Source organism: Rhinopithecus bieti, unplaced genomic scaffold, assembly GCF_001698545.2.
Source record: "Rhinopithecus bieti isolate Rb0 unplaced genomic scaffold, ASM169854v2 scaffold_42084, whole genome shotgun sequence".
Lineage (NCBI taxonomy): Eukaryota > Metazoa > Chordata > Mammalia > Primates > Cercopithecidae > Rhinopithecus > Rhinopithecus bieti.
In genome coordinates this window covers 1,315,116-1,338,248 of record NW_016818934.1, presented here as the reverse complement: position 1 = coordinate 1,338,248, position 23,133 = coordinate 1,315,116, and the positions used below count along the sequence as shown (strand labels likewise).

At 43.1% G+C, this 23,133-nt stretch overlaps 1 protein-coding gene across 1 annotated transcript in view; it reads right to left on the bottom strand.

Annotated features, from left to right (window-relative positions):
- SETBP1 (SET binding protein 1) overlaps positions 1-23,133 on the bottom strand; it is a 374,207-nt gene that overhangs the window by 104,855 nt on the left and 246,219 nt on the right. The window contains 1 exon segment of the mRNA XM_017857822.1: positions 1,476-4,935. Within this exon segment, the coding sequence (XP_017713311.1) occupies positions 1,476-4,935 (3,460 nt within the window).

Genomic DNA, 23,133 nt, shown 5'->3' with positions numbered 1-23,133 from the left:
AAAAATGATGACGCCCAGATGAGCACATCCACTGTGGGCAGACACAAAGTGTAGGTCATTTATTACCTTTAGCAAATGCAGGAGATGTGACTGCTAATTGGTCTCTTCATTAACCAAGGAGAACATCTACCACTACAACTCACAAGCTAGTGGCAATCTGGGGCGATCTTTAAGTGGTTTCCACCTCATAATCATATTTCTTCCTGAAATCTGCTGGCCTAAAAAATGTCTCTAATTCTTCATGAATAGACTATTCCTGCCTTCAGGAAACATGGGCTTCCTGGGAAGGGAGAGGACAAGTGAGTGGTACACATCATAAACAGAAGTGAAATGCCACACCAAACCCTTAAACATGGATGAACTATTTTTTTTTTTTTTTTAAGCCAGGCTTATGGTTGGAGGGTTTTATACTTTGGCGACAGGGGAACCAATAATCTTTTTTTTGTCTTTCTTTTTTTTTTTTTTTTTTTTTTTTTATAAGGCTTCTGCAACTCCTACCTAGGTAAGAAGTTTCTACTATTTTCCTAATAACTAATGGCCCTAGTCTTCTATAGGAGTTTTATCATATATGATGTAAGGCCAGGGTCAAAGGGATACTTTTGCAGAAATGTGAGGCCCTAACAGCAGGGAAGGATTTGTGCAGTTGGGGAGGTTAGCAAGGGAATTCTGCCAGCAACTGACAAGGAATAGGGTCCTTCTAGTAGCAACCAGCATTTCAGTCTCAATTAGTGAACAAAATCCCTTTCTAGTGGGCATGCAAAGAGACACAGTTACAAGGTCTCCTGGAAGCAGGAGACACACACCACCTTCCAGCCTCCCTCCTTCCACTTAGTGCACAAAAATGACAAGTATCTGAATGTAGTCAAGTTTTCATTTTAGGGACCTGCCCAGGACAACTTATCAAATGCCCATGGAAAAAAAAGGGAAACAATATGGCCCAAAGCTGTGGCTACCTGATCAGTTAGACTTCAGGATTCACTGGTCATCAGCTTCTAATGGCTCTGCAGTGGACTTCTCACATTAGATGTGTGACTTCTGGACCTGGCATGCCAGATAAACTAGCTAGTCATTTCCTTCCAAGCTTGGCATTCTTGGATCTTATTGGTATTCCTAATGAGTTTTAGAGGCTGTATCCAAACAGCAAACTGTACTGTTAGATCAGATGAGGACTTAAGAATAACATCTTTAATAAAAAGCATAACCATAGTGGGCATGACTGCAGCCTAGGCAGTTATTAGGGTTATGGTTTCAAAGTTTCTCAAACAATGGCTCCAGGAGAGAAAGAAGATAGTAAATACCAAGTAAACAATGTACAAAATGTGCAGCAAACTCAAATGTGCAAGGAGACCCATTTTAATTTGATTCCCACCTCTTTGCAAACTAATGAACACAATGTGCCACAGATGTGTCTGAGGTGCAAAGTCCAGCAATTAAGTAACTAGACAATCCAAGTCTGAAGAAAAACTTAGCCTTACCTGGAGACATGGAGGAGTCATAAGAACTTCTCTCCTTGCGGTTCATCTTGAAGGCTTGGATGTCCTTTTCCCTGTACGTTCCAAAACCTTCATAGCTCCTCCTTTTACTCCCACTCATGTCACTGTCCCACTTGTCATTCGAAGGGTTCATTTCACTGAACACGTCCAGATTCTCCGATCTCGTGCTGCCACCATCCCCGCCACTGCCAGAGTATCTTTTCGTGCATGAGTCCACAGGCTCACTGCTCAAGTCTCCTTTTTCCTTGGCCTGTGTCCAATGCTGGGCGTCGGAAAGTGACAGTGTAGACAAGGTGTCCACCTCAAAGTTGTTCTTAGAAGCTTTGTGGCCGGCTTCGCTGTGCTGGTGCTTCTGTTTCTCCTTATGCTTGTTCTTCTCACTCACCAGCGGGAGCTCTTTGTCTGCGCTGCTCAGCCGCTCGCTCAGGATGTGGCTGGAGAAGCCTGTGGCTTTGCCTGCAAAGAGACCACTCAGGTTGTCGTGGGTCCCTAGGATCCGGTCTTCCTTGTGCTTATGCTTGTGTTTGTGTTTCCTCTTATGGAGCCGACCGCTGGACAGACTGGCACTGCCTACCTTGGGAGGATTCAGAGAAGGCTGCATGTCACCAAGGCCCATGCTAACAGGTCCCTGCAGGTGTACTCCATGCTTGGCTTTATGCTTAGCTGCACCAGACATCTTTACGTGGGAGTTTGTGTGGAACTGAGGTGGTGGCACTGTTGGCCTCATGAATGGGGAAGCTGCTCCAAGCGTGTGCGATAGGTACAAAGGAGCTGGGTACTGACCGTAATAACCAAGGTTCATCATAGGCATTGATGTGTAAGGCATTCCATAGGGTGCATAGTAACTTCCACTGGGAATAGGGTAGCTGAACCCTTGTAAAAAAGGCACCTTTGTCATGGTGTCATTGGTTTTTGCAGGCCTACCACGCTTCTTCTTTGACTTCAAGTCTGAAGTCCTACGAAGATAGAGCAACGGGTCATACTGGATATATGGCACCGGGTAATAGTGATCAAAATTAATCCGAAAAATGCTGGGATATGGATTCTCGTGGTAGAAGGTGTAACTCCGGTGGGAGATTCGGAACACTTGGAACTTGGTGATGAGCTCCTCCAGGTCTGCCAGAAACTGGAGGTCATCGCGGTTTTGCAGGCTTTTCCGTTTCCTCTTGTGCTTTGGCTTCTTGAGGCTTTCGTGGGCCAGAAAGTTGTCCACAATGAGATGCTTTTGCCGGTGGCCATGCCGGTTCTTTGTGCTGGTGTCGGACGGAATGGCCTCTGGGTTGTCTAGGGAGCAGAAATCAAAAGAGTACCTCCTTCGGGATTCTGAGCTCTTCTCCGCTTGGTCAGAAGTGCTGTTGTTGTCTGTCCCAATGCCGCTGTCACTGGGGATCGTCTCCTCGCTGTGGGACTCACTCACAGGGGACAGCGTGATTTCCTTTAGGGAGCCAATCTCGCACAGGTGTGAAGGGGAGTTGGCCATCAGTCTGGGTGGAGACAGCTTCCAGGTTCCACTGTGTATTCCCTTTTGGGTTTTGGTTGGAAGAGCACTGATGGGCTGGAGATTTGGCATAGTTTTCAACTCTGAAAAATTGGTTTCAGTGCTGGCAGGGCTCAGGTTGCCATTGGACCCACCTAACTGTGTTGAAAGTGGGTGCATAGCTGCTGGTGAAGACGCCACAAGTGACTGAAAGTTGGAAGGCACGGCTGGAACATCCGGCTGGCTAGAAACAGGCCTGGGGTGCTTGATGGCTGTTTTGGGTTCTTCGGATGGGGGTGGCAGCTCTGCTCTTGGCTTCCTGCCCCGCTTCTTGCCAATGTAGATGGTTCCCCTCTTGCTAACATTAATCTGCTTGCCCAGTTTGCTTTCAATGGCTGCTGCCCCAGGGCTGGTCTCTGGGGGAGCTTTTGCCTTCAGAGCAACGCTGCTGGAACAGGACAAGATCTGGTTCAAGATGTTTTTCCTCTTGAGTGTCTTCATCTTATTGATAGTTTTGATGGTCTTCTTATCCAACACGCCGAGTTTTCCAACTTTCTTGTGAAATTTCATCTCGCTCATGGGTTTGTCCTCTCCTGGCACTAGCTGGGCCAACTTCGCTAAATTGCGTCGTCGCTTTCTTTTCTTAGTGCCAGGAAACTCTCGGCTGATGGGACTGACGGGGCTGGTGGAAGTTCCCTCATGAATCGTCTCGACTGTGAGCAAAGGCTGCTTCTTTGGTCGTCCCCGCTTCTTTTTGACTGGAGTGATCACAGTAAGACTGTCTGTGTTGGTGTAGAGAGGGCTGGATGGGGTGATGGGATACGCAGATGGGGGCTCCAGCATCAGTTTATCAGAGGTGGCCATAACTGCCTCTCGAAGCATGGTGCTGGGTTTTGGTTTGCTGCAAGTCCACCTTCTTTTCGCAGCAAATTTTGGATGTTGGATTTCCGGCAGCTTTCTGGATGGAGAGTGATCTGTGCACGTTGGAGGTGTCATGACCATGGGTGGCTTCCGCGGCTTAGACACACCTCCTGGGATAACTTTCTCAGCATTTCCACCAGTTTCAAGGCCAACTGAGGGGGACTCATTCTCTATCATTTTACCTAACTTAGGGACACGGGGATCCTTCTTACTCCCCTCAGAGTTGGAAAGTATCCTGTTAACTACTTCACTGCTCATAGTGATTCCAGAAGCCAGAGCTTTCTCTGGCATGATCTTTTCCACCACCGCTTTAATGGACTGTCTCTTTTTCCTCTTATGGTTGGTTGGATCCAGAGAGGGTGCCTTGATGGGGATAGTAATCCGGACATGACTTGAGTCATTTTCAGGATTACTGGCAGAACTCACATTCTGCCTGGCTGGTGATGCCTCCTGGACACTATCTGTGGAATAACCTTCCCTTTTCCCTTCTGTATTGTCAAATGCTTTCTGGGCATTCTTGACCCAATCCAGGTCTGGGTTTGGTAGGGTCTGACTTATCACATCCTTCTTACTGGACTTTTTCTTGCTGCCCACAGTAGGTGGTTCTGGGGGCTCCTTTGTACCTCCTCCATCTTGATCCACCAAGGGCTGAAGCCCGCTGCACTCAGCAGAGCTGCTGGGTGGGGCTGGTGAGCTGTGGCTGCTTGGGGATGGCACCACACCTCCCAAAAGCAGATCTTTGTTATTGTTAGACAACTGACTCCACGTGTTCCCTGCACTGCCTTTCTTACCCTGGGCCTTTGCAAAGGAAGCCACGGGCTCAAGAGCTGGGATCTTGCTGGTGCTTGCAGTTTCTCTGCCAGACTCTGGACTGATGAAGCAATTCTGAGTGACGGGTCCGCTGTCAGAGTTGGTGGACCAGTCCATGTGGTTCTGGCTGCTGCTTTTTTGCTGGTGCTTTGGTTTTAAGGTGTCACCGGTGAAGTCCTGTGGGAGGCCTGTGTCATAATGGAGAGTTGAATGTTTCTGGGGCCTCTCGTAAGCCTAAGGGTGGGCGGAGTGGAGAAGGAGAGAGAGAGAGAGAAACAAAGGTGAGCATGTTGAAGCTACTTAATATTTGACATCAAAAGTCTCAATGATCTGAAAGTTGGAAATGAATACCTAAATGAACATCCACCTTTATATTTAGAATGTTTTACAGAGGTTTTCTCAATTGCAGCAGTAAAGATGTATTGCACTAGTTTTGAACATCAGTAAGCATGCTTTAATTGCAGTGTTTTCTCCCTAAATAACAGGAATCTTGACCTACCTTGGTTTAATGCAATCTTTAGAGACAAGAGGAAGGGGACATAAAGGTCACTTAGCCCAGTGACTTTTTACATTTTTACATGCTATTTTACAAATGAAGAAGCTGAGACCTGAACAATGGGGAGTCCTGCCAAAGATGGCAAATCCCAGGAGAGAATCTGAAATTCCTGACTCCCAGAGTTCTTTCACCTAACTCGAGCAGCCTCTTATTTCTGTCCCTGCTTCTCTTCAAATGAATGTCTTTCCTCACTTCCTCCTGTTTCAGCTCATTTCAGTCTGTACTTTGTCTTAAAGCTCAACATCTCCGTACAAGTAGCTCACAAAGAACCACTGTAACTAGTAAAAACAGCCCAGGTTGAGGAATTAAGGGGTCATAGAGAAGAAATGGAAGAAGAAAAGAAACACACAAGAATTGTCCTAAGCCTTCAAATCCTTGTGGACTCTAGGAGTGTTGCTGTGTTTGGGGGTTAGCATGCAAAGAAATCCTTAAACTTTATATTATTGCTTTCTTGAGGAAACTTTTGGATAGTCTCAAAAGGAACCTTGAGTCCACTAGACAAATGTGTCAGGAAAAAAAAAAAAATAGTTGTCATTCAAGATCACTCCTCTGAACTTTGTCAACTGTGTTTCCCCTACATTGATTCTAAAGGAATGTCTCCAGCATGTTTCTCAGGACTGACTCTCTCCAGCTAAAATAAAAAGCTGAACCTGTTGCTGGAGGCACAACATAATCAGTGTCTACAAAACCATAATGGAATGGACAATGAACACATTGGAGACATTAAAGCTATTTTTAATAAAAATATACTTTCGCTGTTCCAGATGAATTTTAAGCCATGACCCTAGTTCAAAGAAGCATTCCTTAAGGTTTATTATAAGCCCAATTTATACATAGAGTAGTAAACTTACAGGATGCATTAGCCTAAGAACTGTTAAAAAAGAGAAAATATTAGTAAATTGAAGAACCCCTCCAGGAAGTATATGATGACTGGCTTCATGAATTTAGAAAATTTTAGCTGGTAATTATCTATCTATCTATCTATCTATCTATCTATCTATCTATCTATCCATCCATCCATCCATCCATCCATCCATCCATCCATCCATCTATCAATCATCTATCTTTTTATATCTCATTTTATCTCTATTTTTCATTGAAGCTATAGAACTTATGCTTTATAGGAAAACATGTCTTACAGCCCCTGTTAAGAGTCAAAACACAGATGGCATAAAGCATTATAGGGACAGTTCAATGTAGTCATGAAACTAGGATTTCCTTCATACTAATTTCTGGAATCCCTAGGGTTATTTCCTGCCTCCCTGATTTTGTGAAATCCTGTTTATACCTACAATATTTTGTAAGCATCATGAGATAGTTTCCTCAAGTGAAGCCTGTAAATACCCAGGAGAAAACAATTTAATTTTTTAATTCATCTTGCAACTTATAGTAGAAACACCACCATCATTAACATACAGAGAATTAATCCTACCACTTGAAGGTGTTCACTGGCATTACTGCTGTGAACATAGGCTCTTATTCCATTTTCAGCAAAAACATAGAAATCTTATTTGTGGCATAAAATATTAAGTGCTGCTTACTTATCTTTTATGAATCAGGGCATTGCTAGTTTCTACTTCTGCTTTGGAAATTAGCTGGCACTCTGTGTTCACTCACAGGATCACAGGTCTAGAGGAGCTCTTGGAGGTTAAGTTTTCTGCTCCTTAGGTCCTCATACTGGGGCATCTTGAGGGTTAGTGGGGGTGATTATTAAAAATAACAGTGGGATGGCCAGGTGTGGTGGCTCACGCCTGTAGTCCCAGTACTTTGGGAGACCGAGGCAGGTGGATCACCTGAGGTTGGGAGTTTGAGACCAGCCTGACCAACATGGAGAAACCTCATCCCTACTAAAAATACAAAATTAGCCAGGTGTGGTGGTGCGTGCCCGTAATCCCAGCTACTCGGAAGGCTGAGGCAGGAGAATCACTTGAACCCGGGAAGTAGAAGTTGTGGTGAGCTGAGATTGTGCCATTGCAGTCAAGCCTGGGCAACAAGAGTGAAACTCCATTCAAAAAAGAAAAAAAGTTCACTTTTTTTGACAGTGTGACTGTTTTGGACCTGGGTAAAACAGGACTTGTAGTAGCCTTCTACCCACCTCTACCCCCATCAGTTTTCTAGTTCTAGGCACCAAAGTCCACAGAGAGGCTCCATGGTGACACTAGGTCAGGATCTTGGGCCCCAACTCGTACCATTTTTTCTCTGTTGTTCCATTATCTTATTCTTGATACCTAGCAGAGTCTCTAATTAATGTTTCTTTCATGTTCTGGCTTCAGCTCAATCCTGGGGAGACACCCCTACCTTATAGATATACCCCTATTGTAAGTTTTCATGAAACCATGTAACTTATCTTTGTTGCACTTACCATAGTTTTAGTTTTACGTTTGATTTGTGTGCTAACTGAATTAAAGTCTGTCTCCCCTTCTTGCTTGTACACATCATCACAGAGGTACTACGCAGAGCACCTGGCACACAGTAGGCACTCAATAAACATCTACTGAATGAATAAGCATACATTTTACTACAGGCATTTCATTTTGTCAATAGTGAGATCAATAATCTATATACTGCAACATGTTGTCTGCAAACAGTCACTGCCTTCAGCCTAATTTCTTATTCTCTGTATACCTCCTGTATGTGCCACTGCCTCACATAAAGACTGCTAGGTGGCATTTATTTGTGTACTTTTCTGTCTCCTTTTCCTAGACTATAAGTACTTTGAGGTCAGAGACTTATCATCTTATCCCCAAGGCCTACTACAAAGCCAAGCACCCAGAAAGCTCTTGATAAATGCTTGTTAAATAAATAAATGGATGAGGTACCTATTACCATGGCAAAATATACAGCTGCACACAAAAGACAATACACTACTAATCTGTCATTTGATGATGGCTCCTAATGAAACTGGAACACTGAAATGCCTTACGTGCCAAGCAAGAAATCCTTCCCAAATACTTAAAGATGAAAGGAGCTTATAAGGTAACTCCCCTTCAATGTAATTTTTACTGTTAGTTCTCCCCATCTCCTAATTGTTTCACTTTTCAATTAACTCTGCCTTTGGAGAAGGCCATGTGACTGTCAGAAGGGTGGATTTCACCCTGGCAGTTGAAAGGTGGAGCTTGCTCACTTACACCCATGGCAGACCAACTGAGAGTAATACAGTTAAGCATGCCCGGTCCCTAGTGCTTCCCTGGACCACTGCCTGATCCCATTGTTCCTACCATTTCAGCTGCAGTCTGCCCTGCTGGGAGTGCTCAGCAATCAAAGTGCAGGGTGGACAAAAGGGAAGCACAACAAAGGATCAGGAGTAATGGAGGGAATGGTGCTTTAAGATCTTCACTCAGCTGGGCTGCAGAGAAGGGGCAGGGAGGACCCAGAAGGAGTGCTTTCTAAGAGGTCCAGAGAACAAGGCCTCCTCCAGCCTTGGCTGATGGCTATATCCCATTGCAATGCGCTTCATCTGTCAGCCATGACATATTATATACACAATAGTGAGGCTGTCAGTTCCAATATGTCCTTTGCTGAGAACTGAGCACTTACTCCATCCAGACAGAGATGGACAAGGCAAGCCGCAAGACGGGGGAAGCACACACCACAGCCTCTGCCTCCCATCCTAGTGGTCTGGGGAGATGATACCTTATTGGGCTCTTGGACTCACGTCTTTATTGACCTATGCACCACGTCTCCTTTTTCTCTTTAGATCGAGAGTTTTGGGTTTTTTTTTCTTTTTGATGAGGTCTGAGTCTTTTACAGCCTTTATACCATCCTCAGCCCTCAGCAGAACTATTAACAGTTAACATGTGAGGGAACAGTCAATGATATTCCATATTGGGCATACAATTCTGGTGGAAAACTTTCAATACCAAACTAAGCTTAGCACGCTTCATGGCTGCCTGGCTGCCTCCCACCTCTCTCCCCATTCCCAAGAGTTGATTGATTGTGAAATTCATGGCAGTTTTGAAGGTGTGGCTTACTTTTATAAGAAAAATGTTTTCCATGCACATTAAGCCTAGGTTGAATGCTTCAGTGAAACTCTGAAAACACTAGGCAGATTTGTGCTTACAGTATTTCTTCATGGAAGCAAGTTCTTCTGTAATGTAAAGAATTGTTTTGTAAAGTAGATAGTTATTCTCTCCCCTATAAGTTGACTAAATAATATACATTTAAAGTGTGTGCAAGTTGGGTTTCTTTTAAAAGTATTTTTTAGTTTATTTTCAAAACAAAATTAGATTGAGTAAAATCTTAAAAATCCAAAAAATGGGAAGCAAATGAGTGACCTAGCCTTATCTCAGGCTTACGTAATGCAAAATTTATTGCAAAGAGATGAGAAGATGGTGATTTGAATCTAACAAAAGTCACATAACTCATTTAAAAAAGAAAAAAAGAATCATGCTTGACTTTGTGAGAGATAAACTACTCTTTTGGGTTAGCTATGTCTGTGCTACTTTCTGCTGACACCAATAATTTAAATTTACTGTTTGTAAGATATTTTGGGTTACATGAGCAGGAAAATATGCCTGGGTATGGAGCAATGCGGGAGGCCTCATCTCTTAATTTGGAACTTGGCACTTCTCAAGATGTGGTCCTAGATTACTGTATCAGAATCGCTTAAGGTGCTGGTTATAAATACAGATACTGGGGCCCACTGTAGACCTACAAACTCACAGTCTCTAAGGGAGAGAATGAGGCATATGCATTTTAACATGCCCCTCAGGAGAATTCTGATGGGCAACCAAGTTTTAAAACCACTAATCTAATGTTTTAACACCACATTTCTTCTCTGGGGTAGGGTCCTTCTGTGTTTGCTATAACATTCACAGCAATTTTTGGTAATAAACATGCAGAACCAACCACCATAGGCCTGTTAGGATATGTAAGTTAGCAACACAGAGCATTACTGTTTTAATCTCTGAACTCTATGCAATTTACATACTATGAAACTCTAACATGGTTCCCTGTGTAGGTATTCCAAGTGAAGCTGAGGTGGACTGAAGAACCAATGATTTGAGTGGATAAGAAAGGACCAGAGAGGCCGGATGCGGTGGCTCATGCCTGTAATCCCAGCACTTTGGGAGGCTGACGCGAGTGGATCACTTGAGGTCAGGAGTTCAAGACCAGCCTGGCCAACACAGCAAAACCCTGTCTCTACTAAAAATACAAAAATTAGATGGGTATCATGGTGTGCACCTGTAATCCCAGCTACTCAGGAGGCTGAGGCAGGAGAATCACTTGAACCCAGGAAGTGGAAGTTGCCATGAGCTGAGATCATACCACTGTACTGCAGCCTGGGCAACAAAGAGAAACTGTCTAAACAACAACAACAAAAAAAAAAAAAAAAAAAAAAAAAAAAAAGAAGAAGAAGAAGAAGAGGAGGAAAAAGAAAAAGAAAGAAAGGACCAGGAATGTGGGTGTTCATGACCTCCCACTGTGGGATTTCAAACCTCTGGGGAATCCTGGCAGGCCATCTCTGAAGCTAGAAGCAAGGGCTCAGGCCTCAGCAGGAGCTGAGTGTGGGAGACAAAGAATGCAACCACAAATGGTGTGACTGGATTAAAGGTTCTCAACTCTGGCTGTATGTTAGAATCACCTAGGAAGTTTTGTAAAGATCAACATACCTGAGACCTGACCCAGCGTGATTAAATCAACAGTCTGGAAGTGGAACCTGAACAGCAGTACTTTTTCAAAGCTCTCAGGTGATCCCAATGAGCAGACAGAGTTGAGAACCACTGGATTATATCAAAGACAGGGTCTGGGTTAAGGACTAGAGAGGCTCTGATATTATCAAGAGATGTTCCAGCTCAGTGGTTTTCAAATGTGTTTCACAAAGTCCTAGGATTTTGCAAAGACATTTCTGAACTGCAGCCAGTGGATGGGGCAAGAAAAACGTTTCAGACCTTCCTTTTAACCCCCAAACCCCCAGTGGAACAGACCAGCCTACTAAGGGGTTTCATTTAAGAGAGAGAGATAGAGAGAGTGAAGCAGTTCTGTCACTTAATTTAAAACAAAACTGGAAAATTACCATTTCGGCTCATGAACAGGAGGAATGCACATTCCAACTTCCACTGAAATTGTCCCAAAGCTTATCTCTCCTTAGCCCAGTTCATTCCTGCATTTGCTACTGGTAGCTGTAGAAGAATGTCACCAAGTATCTTTTTAGTACCATGGTCTTATGATTCTTTGATTCCAATGGACACAGAGAAGCTATGCAGCTCCTAAACGAATATGAAGTTTCCAATTAAATATGTAAACTGAACCCATTCTCATATCCTATCACCCTGGGAATTCACCTGGATGTTATTCCCATAAAATTCATTCTTATTTGCTATTTAAGGGCTGTGGATCATACTAGAGCACTTCTTTTACTTAAGGTGGTAACAGCTCATAGATGACAGAGGGCCCTATCATATGCCTCTTTTACTAGTCAATAATTCTGCATAATTCAAAATAATCACTGACTTGGTTTCAGCTGTGATAGTGTAATAGGAAGTAGACATAACCTTTCCTTGGAGATAAATATAAAACTAACTAAACAAAATATATGAAATAATTGTTTTCAGGCACTAGACAATAGACAACACAGGCTGAGATTCTAGAGAAGAGAAACTCACGAGGTTCCAGTTTTCTGCCTGGGAGTACTTTCTAAATCTGGGCAAGAAGAAAAGCTGAGATAGGGAAGAAAAGCTGAGATAGCTGTGACTTCACTGGGAAGAAAAAGAGTTTGGGGCTCCCGAGGGAAATGGAATTTGCAGGTTAGGATACCTGAGAAGAGGGAGCTATGTAGAAAAGAACTCTAGAAACCTTCATAGGGATTATCTTATGTCTCTGGAAAAATTCTACTCTTCACTTGAAGGGAAGACTTCACAAAGCCTAGCAGAGATTACCTACCGGGGGCTATCAGCTATGAGTCCTTAGGTCATGTAGTATTGGGCAAGGTTGGATTTCTCCCCAGACAGAGGAGGGAGGTGTCAATGAATATCCCAGGCATTCAGCTGAAATCTCAGAAATGGTACTCCTTAAGAGCAGAATTATTCCAGCTCTAGAATAAAAGCTACTCGAGTTCCTCACTAACAAATTCTGAAAAGAACTCTTGGCATAAAGCTGATCTGCCAATAAATTAACTGCTGATCAGAACGAAAGTCAAGACTCTTTAAAGGAAAACAACAAAATCAGTTTACATAGCATCCACAACATCCAGAACACAATAAAAAGCTTACTAGACAGGCAAAGAAGCAGGCAAATGGGACCCACAGTCAGGACAGTAAAACCCAATCCAAGGCTCTCAAAATAGCTACTATGAAAATGTGCAAGCATTTAAAAGAAAATATACACACAATTGATGAACATATGGGAAGTTTCAGGATAGCAATGACTACACTAAAATAATAAAATGAAAATTCTAAATCTGAAAAATACAATATATAAAACAAACAAACAAAAAAAACTCACTGGAAGGACTCAACAGCTTCTAGGACACTGCAAAAGAGAAGTTCAGTAAACACGAAGAGAAAACAGTAGAAACTATCCAAACCGAAATATATAAGGGAAAATAATAATAATAAGAATTAACTATAACAATGGAAAACCAATACCTCACTGATCTATGGAGCAATATCAAGAGGTCTAACATACTGATAATGAGAATACCAGAAGGAAGGGAAAGAAAGATTAGTGTATACATATTCTCCTAGCTAAGAAGCTCAGTGAATCCCAAGCAGAATAAAAACACCCACGAAAACCACATCTAAGCACACTGTAGACAAATTGATAAAAACCAAAAATAAAGAGAAAAAATTCAAAAGCCATCAGAGAAGGAAAAGATTATTTATAGGGGTGCAAAAATAATGTCTGATCACACCTGTAATCCCGGCACTTTGAGAAGCTGAGGGATGGATCGCTTGAGGTGGTCAGTAGTTCAAGACCAGCCTGGCCCAACATGGCAAAACCCCGTCTCTACTAAAAATACAAAAAAAAAAAAAAAAAAAAAAAAAATTAGCAGGATGTTGTGGCACATGCCTGTAATCCCAGCTACTTTGGAGGGTGAGGCAGGAGAATTGCTTGAAACCAGGAAGTGGAGGTTGCAGTGATGTGAGATAGCGCCACTGCACTCCAGCCTGGCAACAAAGTAAGACTCCATCTCAAAACAAAACAAAACAAAGTCTGACTTCTCATTAATTAGAATATAAACCAGAAGACAATGAGCCAACATCTTTAAAGTACTGAAATGAAAACAAAACAGTCAGATTTCTATATCCAGTGAAAATATTCTTTAAAAAATGATAACAAAATAAAGATATCTTCAGATAAATAAAAACTAAGGGAATTCATTTCTGGCAGACCTGAATTACAAGATATGTAAAAGAAAGTTCTTTAGGCCAAAAGGAAATGATACCAGATGGAAACTGAGTTCTACATGAATGAATGAAAAGTGCTGAAAATGGTAAATATATTGGTGTATACAAAATATTCTATTCTTGTTAAGATTGTTAAAAGGCAAATGACTTCTTAAAGCAGAAATAATAATAATGCATTTTAGAATTTATGACATTTGTAGAAATAGACTCTACCACAACAGCAAAACAAAGAATAAGAGCATAGATATAGAAGTATACATTTGTAATGTACATATATGTGAAGGGATGTAATATTAGTTCAAAGTAGACTGTAATGTTTTAAGGGTGCGCATTGTAATCTCAAAAGCAACCAGTATTTTTAAAAATTGCATATCTAAAATGCTAATAAAAGGAAACATGGATTACTAAAAAAATGCTTGATGACTCTAAAAGAGAGCAGAAAAAAAAGAAAGAATGAAAATGGGAAAAACAGAAAATACAAGCAACATAGTAAACTTAAACTCAACAAGATCAGTAATTACATTAACTCTAGATATACCAAAATTATACACTGCAAGAAAATAAAAAGCAGCTCGTCAGAGTGAATAAAAAAGAAAAACTGAATTATATGCTGCTTATAGGAGATACACCTTAAATATAAAGACAGCTTAAAAGTAAAAGGAGGGAACAAGACATACTACACAAACACTAAACATAAAAGTGCTAGAGTGATTATATTAATATAAGGAAAAATAGGCTTCAGAATAAAAAGCATTCCAGAGATAATTATGGACATTTCTAAATGATATTTTTGAGTCAATTTATGAAGAAGAGACAATCATCCTAAATTTGTTTGTACCTCGCCACAGAACTTCAAATATATAAAACAAAAAATAAGAGAATTGAAGAAATAGATGATTCTACAATTAAAGATATTTTAACACTCCTCTCTCAGTAATTGCTGAATAAATTTCCTAAAAAATCAGAAAAATCCACCGGAGGTTATATCTATACTATCAACCAACTTACCCTCACCCAACAACTGCAAAATACCTTCGTCAAAATATGCTGCGCCGTAACAAGTAGAAATGGCCGGTGATCACATATCAATGTCTTCAAACATTATTTGCCATCAAAGAAATGTCAATTAAAACCACAATGAGATACCACTGCACATTCACTGGGATGGCTAAAATGAAAAAGACTGAAAATAACAAACGTTGACAAGGATCTGGAGCAACTGCCACTTTCATACATTGTTGGAGGGACTATAAAACAGTAAAAATCACTTTGGAAGATCTCTCCACATGTCTTTTACAGTTAATCCCGAGACCCAGCAATTCCACTTTTATATATTTACCCAAGAGAAGAAAACATACATCCACAATTAGACTTTTATAAAGACTTCACAGCAGCGTATTCAGAGTCGTTAGCACCTAGAAGCGGTTCAGGTGCTGATCAAAGGGAGAACAGACAAACTTATCTATATGAGGAACAAAGCATGGACACACCCCACCACATGGATAAGCCACACACATACACATAATCATGCTGAGCCAAAGAAACCAGACCCCAAGATCCATACTGTACCATTCCTTTTATATAAAGTTGTAGATCAGGCAAAACAAATCTATTATGATAGATGTCAGAACAGTGGTTGCTTCCAGGGTAGAGAGTGGTGGGATGGGGGCTGGGAAGGGTTGGCATGGGCATGAGGGAGTTTCCAGGGAGTTATGGATGTACTTTGTGTCCTGATAGGAGTGTGAGTTACACAGCTGTGTACATTTGTTGATAGTCTTTGAACTGCATACTTAAGATCTGTACATTTCAGTATATGTACATTTAACCTCAATCATGTTAAAAAAATCAAAACGAGAAACCCATTCAAAATGACTATGAACTCCCTATATCACAGACACAGACACACACACAGACATACACACACAGACATGCATACACCCTAAAGCCAAGCAGCAGAAAGCAGGGGCCTTTTCTTTCCAGTGAAATGTAGGGCGGCCCGCAAGCCACTCACTGTTCCCCCTTCCCAGGTCCTCACTCTCCCCTCTGCACAGAGACAGCTGACTGAGTTGATCTCAAAACAATAGAGCCTGAATCAAGAAGACAGGTGCTGGTGGCTTCCGTAAACAGCATTGTTCTCTCCTCTCCTCGTCCTGGTGGTGTCCCTAACCTGGGCCACGAGGTAGAAAGCTGAAGCCCATGTCTCCACCCCAGCCACAAATTCACCTTCCTCCCACAAATTCACCTTCCTCCGAGGTAAGGAGGGAAGCTTGACAAGAACCTGGCTCACAAATCAAAGTTAACACTGCCCTGCCTCCTCTGTAAATCATGTGAGATCCATCTGGGTAATGGCTCCTCCAGTGTAATTCCCTATTAAGAGGCTTTATCTGGAGAGATAAGCAGCTGGTTTCCGTGTCACTAATTGCTGTCTGCTGTGATTTTAAAACATCTGCACCATTGTGCTCTTCATTTTCATATTCTAATCACCCTGAAACTTGAAAAAGGTACATCATTGATTGTTTCTATGGGTTAATTAGTACACAGTCTCCTTGTAGAGACAATTTAGAGGCAGCCAGAACCTCAATCAGGAAGTTTGTTTTAAAAATTAATAACATCGGCAGTGGCTGGAGGGATTGTCACGTTCAGGGACGTCTCGGGACGCTCCTGGTGGGGGAGTCAGCCTTTGTTATCCTCCCCAGAGGAGGGAAGCCAACAGGGGTGTGGGGCCAGACAGCAGGGAGTGGTGGCACAGAGGAACACAGGGACCCAGGACCTGGCTTGCTCCAGAGTTGTCCTGACCATGGTGTCTGCCCCCTCACTTCCCTGCCCTGCTCCCCAGCTCCCCGCTTCCAATTAGTGGAGTCCCTTTCCCTGTTAGCACAGATCAGGACTTTGCTGAGGACGAACCAGAATATCTGGAGGGGAGAGGAATGTGTTGAAATGATAACAATATGAGAGATCATTTTATATTTTAAAGTCTGTTCATTGTTCTCTTCCCTCTCCACAGTTCAACTATGGGATGGGGAAGAAAAAGAGGAAGATTGGAGTGTAGAGGAAAGAGTCACACCAAACCGTGGAGTGAGAATTGGAACCCAGCACTGCTCACATTCAAAGCGCACAAGGTCACCTGGGGATTCTGCTGAAACGCAGATTGATTTTGGAAGTCTGAGACACAGTTGCAAGCGTGCATTTCTAACAAGCTCCCAGGTGAAGCCCAAGGACTAGCATCTGAGATGTGCCGGGCTTCTCCTAAGACCTTGACCAGACTCACTGTTCCTGGGCTCTAAGGAGTAGCTGAAAGGCTGCAGTGTGGTGGGGAGGCTCGGGTTCTGAGCCTGGGATGGAATCTCAGCTCTAGATACCATTCACTGGACACGTCACCTGACCTCTTATACCTGAGCTTCCTTGTCTAGAAACTAGCAGTAGTGCCTACCTTAAAGGGGGAGTTGAAAGCATTAGAAGTTGGAGTGTCAAGTATTTAACATAGTGCTTGGCCCATAGTAGGCATTATAAAAATATAGCTATTTTATTCCCATACTTTTCAGTGAACTGCTTTTCTGAAAACAACATCCAGCAGAAATAGGGTCTAGGGTGGAGACATTAACCAGGGAGTGACTTGTTTAAACTCAGATGGTCATTTCTTACAGTCATTCATTCTGGTCACCCTCTTGGCCACTGTCTCTCACCACTTTCTGCTTTCAACCTAGCCTAATGCTCAGAGCTCGAGATCTTCCTGCACAGCTTTCTTCGGGGCTACCTGACAATATGCAATCACAGAGAGCTCACTTGTGCACAGATTACCTTGTTCTACCTCTTAGATATCAGTTTCCTGTTTAGAGCTGGAGTCTATCTGCCTGTCCTTGGATAGCTCTGGCAAGCAGAGAAGACAGGCGCCCCTTTCTGTGTTGGCTGGCATCCGAGGACCAGGTCACTGCAACTGAGAGCAAATGTGCCCCAGAAGAGACTTCCCAGCGCCCTCTCCTATGGCTGTTTTTAGCAGGCTTCCAGGGGCTTCCCCGTGGTCAAGAAATGTGTATTGGTAGGGGAAAAAATTATAAAAACTGGACTTTCAATTATGTGACTTACAAAAAAAAAAAAAAAAAGCCTCTCAGCAGTACAGCTGGAAGCCAACTTCAGAAAACTTACAGAAAGAGGTAAATTAGTGTGGAGCTGCAAGGCGACCACTTCAGAGACAGCCATGGGGCAGGCTTGGAGGGGCTAATTGGAATGCAGTGGCACCGCTGCATCCTTCTAGCAGGGACCTGGAGGCCTCCAGATTGCACTGTTCAGGTATCGAGGACCGGCTGCCCCGGGATCCCACTACAACACCACGGCTCTGTCTTTTCCAGCAGCAGCCTCTGCCCTCCCTGCTCAGGCATCTGAACGCCTCCAGTGGGGTCCTGGGAGCCCTGCGCTGGGCTTCTGAGGGATGAAGCAGATATTAGGATGCAGTCCTGATTCAGATACATTCTGCAGTAGGAAGGCATTGAGTGACAACTGCAGACTCATCCTGATGGGAAGAATTACACGGAACAACATTTCAGTTTTAAAAATGTTTTAGCTATTCTTCACTGAGGCTTTGTTCTCCATCCTACTCCTCTCAAAAAAGAAAGAAACATAACACATTCTTGTCTCCTCTTTGAGAATTGGTAGCTTACAATGAAGGGGCAAAATTAGTGTGGTGGAACAGTCACATATGAATGGCCGATCTGTACAGACCTGTAGCCCCTTGAGAGGCAGGGCATGCATGGCAAGGGGTTTGAGAAGCCTGCCTCCTGGAGAAAGTTAAATGAATGAGGAGAGAGGGTCATTAATCTGGCCAAAAGTCATTTCCCAGGCTTGTTTATGGTTAAGAATCACCAGTGGCCTCTGCTAAATACACAGCTCACAAGGCCCCCCTTCTGCACATGTGGAGTCATGCTTCTGGGTTGGGGCCCAGGACTCTGGTGTTTTTAACAGGTACTTCTAGAGAGCCTCTTCAGTCAAGTTTGGTCAACACTGTAATGCAAGGGTTTCTACATGGGAGAAGGTTTGGAATTGTTCAGCTTTGTCTCAGGGTGGAGTGGGTGCACGGAGACCAGTGAGAGACAGTCATGAAGGCAGAAGCAGGAGAGGGTTCTAAGATTATGCACCAAGATTATACCTAGCCTGTGGGTATTAGAGGAAAAAGAAAAAAATAGATAAGAAAGAACAGAGGAAAATAAGCATCCTTCTCCTCTTTACCTCATGTTTCCTTTTTTTCCTTTACATAAATGCTTTTTACTGCCAAACCGGTGTTTTTTGCCATTAGGGCTAAAATAACCGTTGATTATAAATCAAGTCTAAAATGTCAAGAAAATGCTGAATTCATCTAAAATTCCAGCTTTTAAGCTTCCCATGAACACTGCGAGCATTTGGTGACTCACTCATTTAGCGTGACTCCCCTCCAAAAGAAGTGACCTCGTAGAGGCCGGTGGGCAGAGCCAGGATGAGAGGCTGGCCTTGTGGGTGAAGTCTGAGCCTTGGATTCCTTCCTGCTCCTCCCTATAGTGCTGCAAAAACACGTTCATGTCCTAATGGGTTTCCATCACAATGCCTCAGGTGCAGTGGTCATGTGGGTCCCCATGTAAACCCAGGGCCACTGCCTTTGGAATCTCCTATATGTGCTCCAGAACTTTCTCTAGGCTTCCTGTTGAAGACAGTGTGGCATCTGTCACTTCTGGACTGTCTTCTATCTTTATTCTGAGAGGATGGGGCAGGAGTGTATAGCAATTAGGAGCACAGACTCTTGAGTCAGCACAAATTGGGTCAAATCTGAGCTGAGTCCAAATATTACTAGCTGTGTGACCTTAGGCAAGTTGCTTTACCTCTCTGTGTCCCACTTTCCCTGTCTGTAAAATGGGAAACATAATATAGTTACCCTTAAGGTGAGGTCAACAAGTGAATCAAATAATCTATGTAAAGCACTTTGACCAGTGCCTGGTGCCCAGTCAGGGTTACCCTAGAGCTTCCTACACAGTGGGAAATCTTGGGAGTGCATTGAAACTCTGGAATCAGAAAAACAAGTCTGAATCCCAACTTTACCTCTTACTACCTGTGAGAACTGAGACTCATCACTTATCTTCTCTACTTCAAAAATGGGTGAAACAGGCTGGGCATAGTAGCTCACACCTGTAATCCCAGCACTTCGGCATGCTGAAGAGAGCAGATCACTTGAGGTCAGGAGTTCGAGACCAGCCTGGCCAACATGGCAAAACCCTGTCTCTATTAAAAATACAAAAATTAGCTGGGCTTGGTGGTGTGCACCTGTAATCTCAGCTACTTGGGAGGCTGAGGCAGGAGAATTGCTTGAACCCGGGAGGCGGAGGTTGCAGTGAGCTGAGATAGCAGCACTGCACTCTACCTTGGGCAACAGAGCAAGACTCAGTGTAAAAAATGAAAAGAAAAAAAAAAAAAAAGGGAAAACAACAGCGCCTACCTGATGGGGTTAAGAATTAAACAAGACAAGGTTGGTAAAAATGTTATCACAGGAGGTTCCAAGATGGCTGAATAGGAACAGCTCCAGTCTGCTGCTCCCAGTGTGAGCCATGCAGATGGGTGATTTCTGCAATTCCAACTGAGGTACGGGGTTCATCTCACTGGGGCTTGTCAGACAGGGGGTGCAGCCCATGGAGCAGGGCAGGGCATCGCCTCACCTGGGAAGTACAAGGGGTTGGGAAATTCCCTTTCCTAGCAAAGGGAAGTCATGACAGATGATACCTGGAAAATCGGGACACTCCCACCCTAATACTGTGCTTTTCCAACGGCCTTAGCAAATGGCACACCAGGAGATTATATCCCACGCCTGGCTCAGAGGGTCCCACGCCCACGGAGCCTCACTCACTGCTAGCACAGCAGTCTGAGATCAAACTGAAAGGCCGCAGCAAGGATGAGGGAGGGGCGTCCGCCATTGCTGAGGCTTGAGTAGGTAAACAAAGCGGCCAGGAAGCTCGAAACAGGTGGAGCCAACCACAGCTCAAGGAGGCCTGCCTGCCTCTGTAGACTCCACCCCTGGGGGCAGGGCATAGCTGAACAAAAGGCAGCAGAAACTTCTGCAGACTTAAACGTTCCTGTCTGACAGCTTTGAAAAGAGTAGTGTAGTGGTTCTTCCAGCACAGAGTCTGAGATCTTAGAATGCACAGACTTCCTCCGTAAGTGGGTCCCTGATCCCCCAGTAGCCTAACTGGGAGACACTTAGCAGTAGGGGCCGACTGACACCTTATACAGTGGGTGCCCCTCTGAGACGAAGCTTCCAGAGGAATGATCAAGCAGCAACATTTGTCCTTGTGCAATATTTGCTGTTCTGCAGCCTCTGGTGGTGACACCCAGGCAAACAGGGTCTAGAGTGGACCTCCAGCAAACTCCAACACACCTGCAGCTGAGGGTCCTGACTGTTAGAAGGAAAACTAACAAACAGAAAGACACCCACACCAAAACCCCATCTGTACATCACCATCATCAAAGACCAAAGGTAGATAAAACCACAAAGACGGGGAGAAACCAGAGCAGAAAAGCTGAAAATTCTAAAAATCAGAGAGCCTCTTCTCCTCCAAAGGAACGCAGCTCCTTGCCAGCAATGGAACAAAGCTGGATGGAGGATAACTTTAACAAGTTGAGAGAAGAAGGCTTCAAACAATCGGTAATAACAAACTTCTCTGAGATAAAGGAGGATGTTCAAACCCATTGCAAAGAAGCTAAAAACCTTGAAAAAAGATTAGACGAATGACTAACTAGAATAAACAGTGTAGAGAAGTCCTTAAATGACCTGATGGAGCTGAAAACCATGGCACGAGAACTACGTGATGCATGCACAAGCTTCAGTAGCCGACTTGATGAAGTAGAAGAAAGGGTATCAGTGATTGAAGATCAAATGAATGAAATGAAGTGAGAAGAGAAGTTTAGAGAAAAAAGAGTAAAAAGAAACCAACAAAGCCTCCAAGAAATATGAGACTATGTGAAAAGACCAAATCTATGTCTGATTGGTGTACCTGAAAGTGACAGGGAGAATGGAACCAAGTTGGAAAACACTCTTCAGGATATTATCCAGGAGAACTTCTCCAACCTAGTGAGGCAGGGCAACATTCAAATTCAGGAAATACAGAGAATGCCACAAAGATACTCCTTGAGAAGACCAACTCAAAGACACATAATTGTCAGATTCACCAAGTTGAAATGAAGAAAAAAGTGTTAAGGGCAGCGAGAGAAAGCTTGGGTTACCCGCAAAGGGAAGCCCATCAGACTAACAACGGATCTCTCGGCAGAAACTCCACAAGCCAGAAGAGAGTGGGGGCAATATTCAACATTCTTAAAGAAAAGAATTTTCAACCCAGAATTTCATTTACGGTCAAACTAAGTTTCATAAGTGAAGGAGAAATAAAATCCGTCAAGCAAATGCTGAGAGATTTTGTCACCACCAGGCCTGCCTTACAAGAGGTTCTGAAGGAAGCATTAAACATGGAAAGGAACAACTGGTATCAGCCACTGCAAAAACATGCCACATTGTAAAGACCATCAATGCTAGGAAGAAACTGCATCAACTAATGTGCAAAATAGCCAACTAACATCGTAATGACAGGATCAAATTCACACATAACAATATTAACCTTAAATGTACATGGGCTAAATGCTCCAATTAAAAGACACAGACTGGCAAATTGGATAAAGAGCCAAGACCCATCAGGGTGCTGTAATCAGGAGACCCATCTCACGTGAAAAGATACACATAGTATCAAAATAAAGGGATAGAGGAAGATTTACCAAGCAAATGAAAAACAAAACAAAACAAAAAAGCAGGGGTTGCAATCCTAGTCTCTGATAAAACAGACTTTAAACCAACAAAGATCGAAAGAGACAAAGAAGACCATTACATAATGGTAAAGGGATCAATTCAGCAAAAAGAGCTAACTATCCTAAATATATATGCACTCAATACAGGAGCACCCAGATTCGTAAAGCAAGTCCTTAGAAACCTACAAAGAGACTTAGACTCCCACACAATAATAATGGGAGACTTTAACACCCCACTGTCAACATTAGACAGATCAATGAGACAGAAAGTTAACAAGGATAGCCAGGAATTGAACTCAGCTCTGCACCAAGCAGACCTAATAGACATCTACAGAACTCTCCACTCCAAATCAATAGAATATACATTCTTCTCAGCACCACATCACACTTATTCCACAATTGACCACATTGTTGGATGTAAAGCACTCCTCAGCAAATGTAAAAGAACAGAAATTATAACCAACTGTCTCTCAGATCACAGTGCAATCAAACTAGAACTCAGGATTAAGAAACTCACTCAAAACTGCTCAACTACATGGAAACTGAACGACCTGCTCCTGAATGACTACTGAGTACATAACAAAACGAAGGCAGAAATAAAGATGTTCTTTGAAACCCATGAGAAAAAAGATACAACATACCAGAATCTCTGGGACACATTTAAAGCAGTGTGTAGAGGGAAATTTATAGCACTAAATGCCCAGAAGAGAAAACAGGAAAGATCTA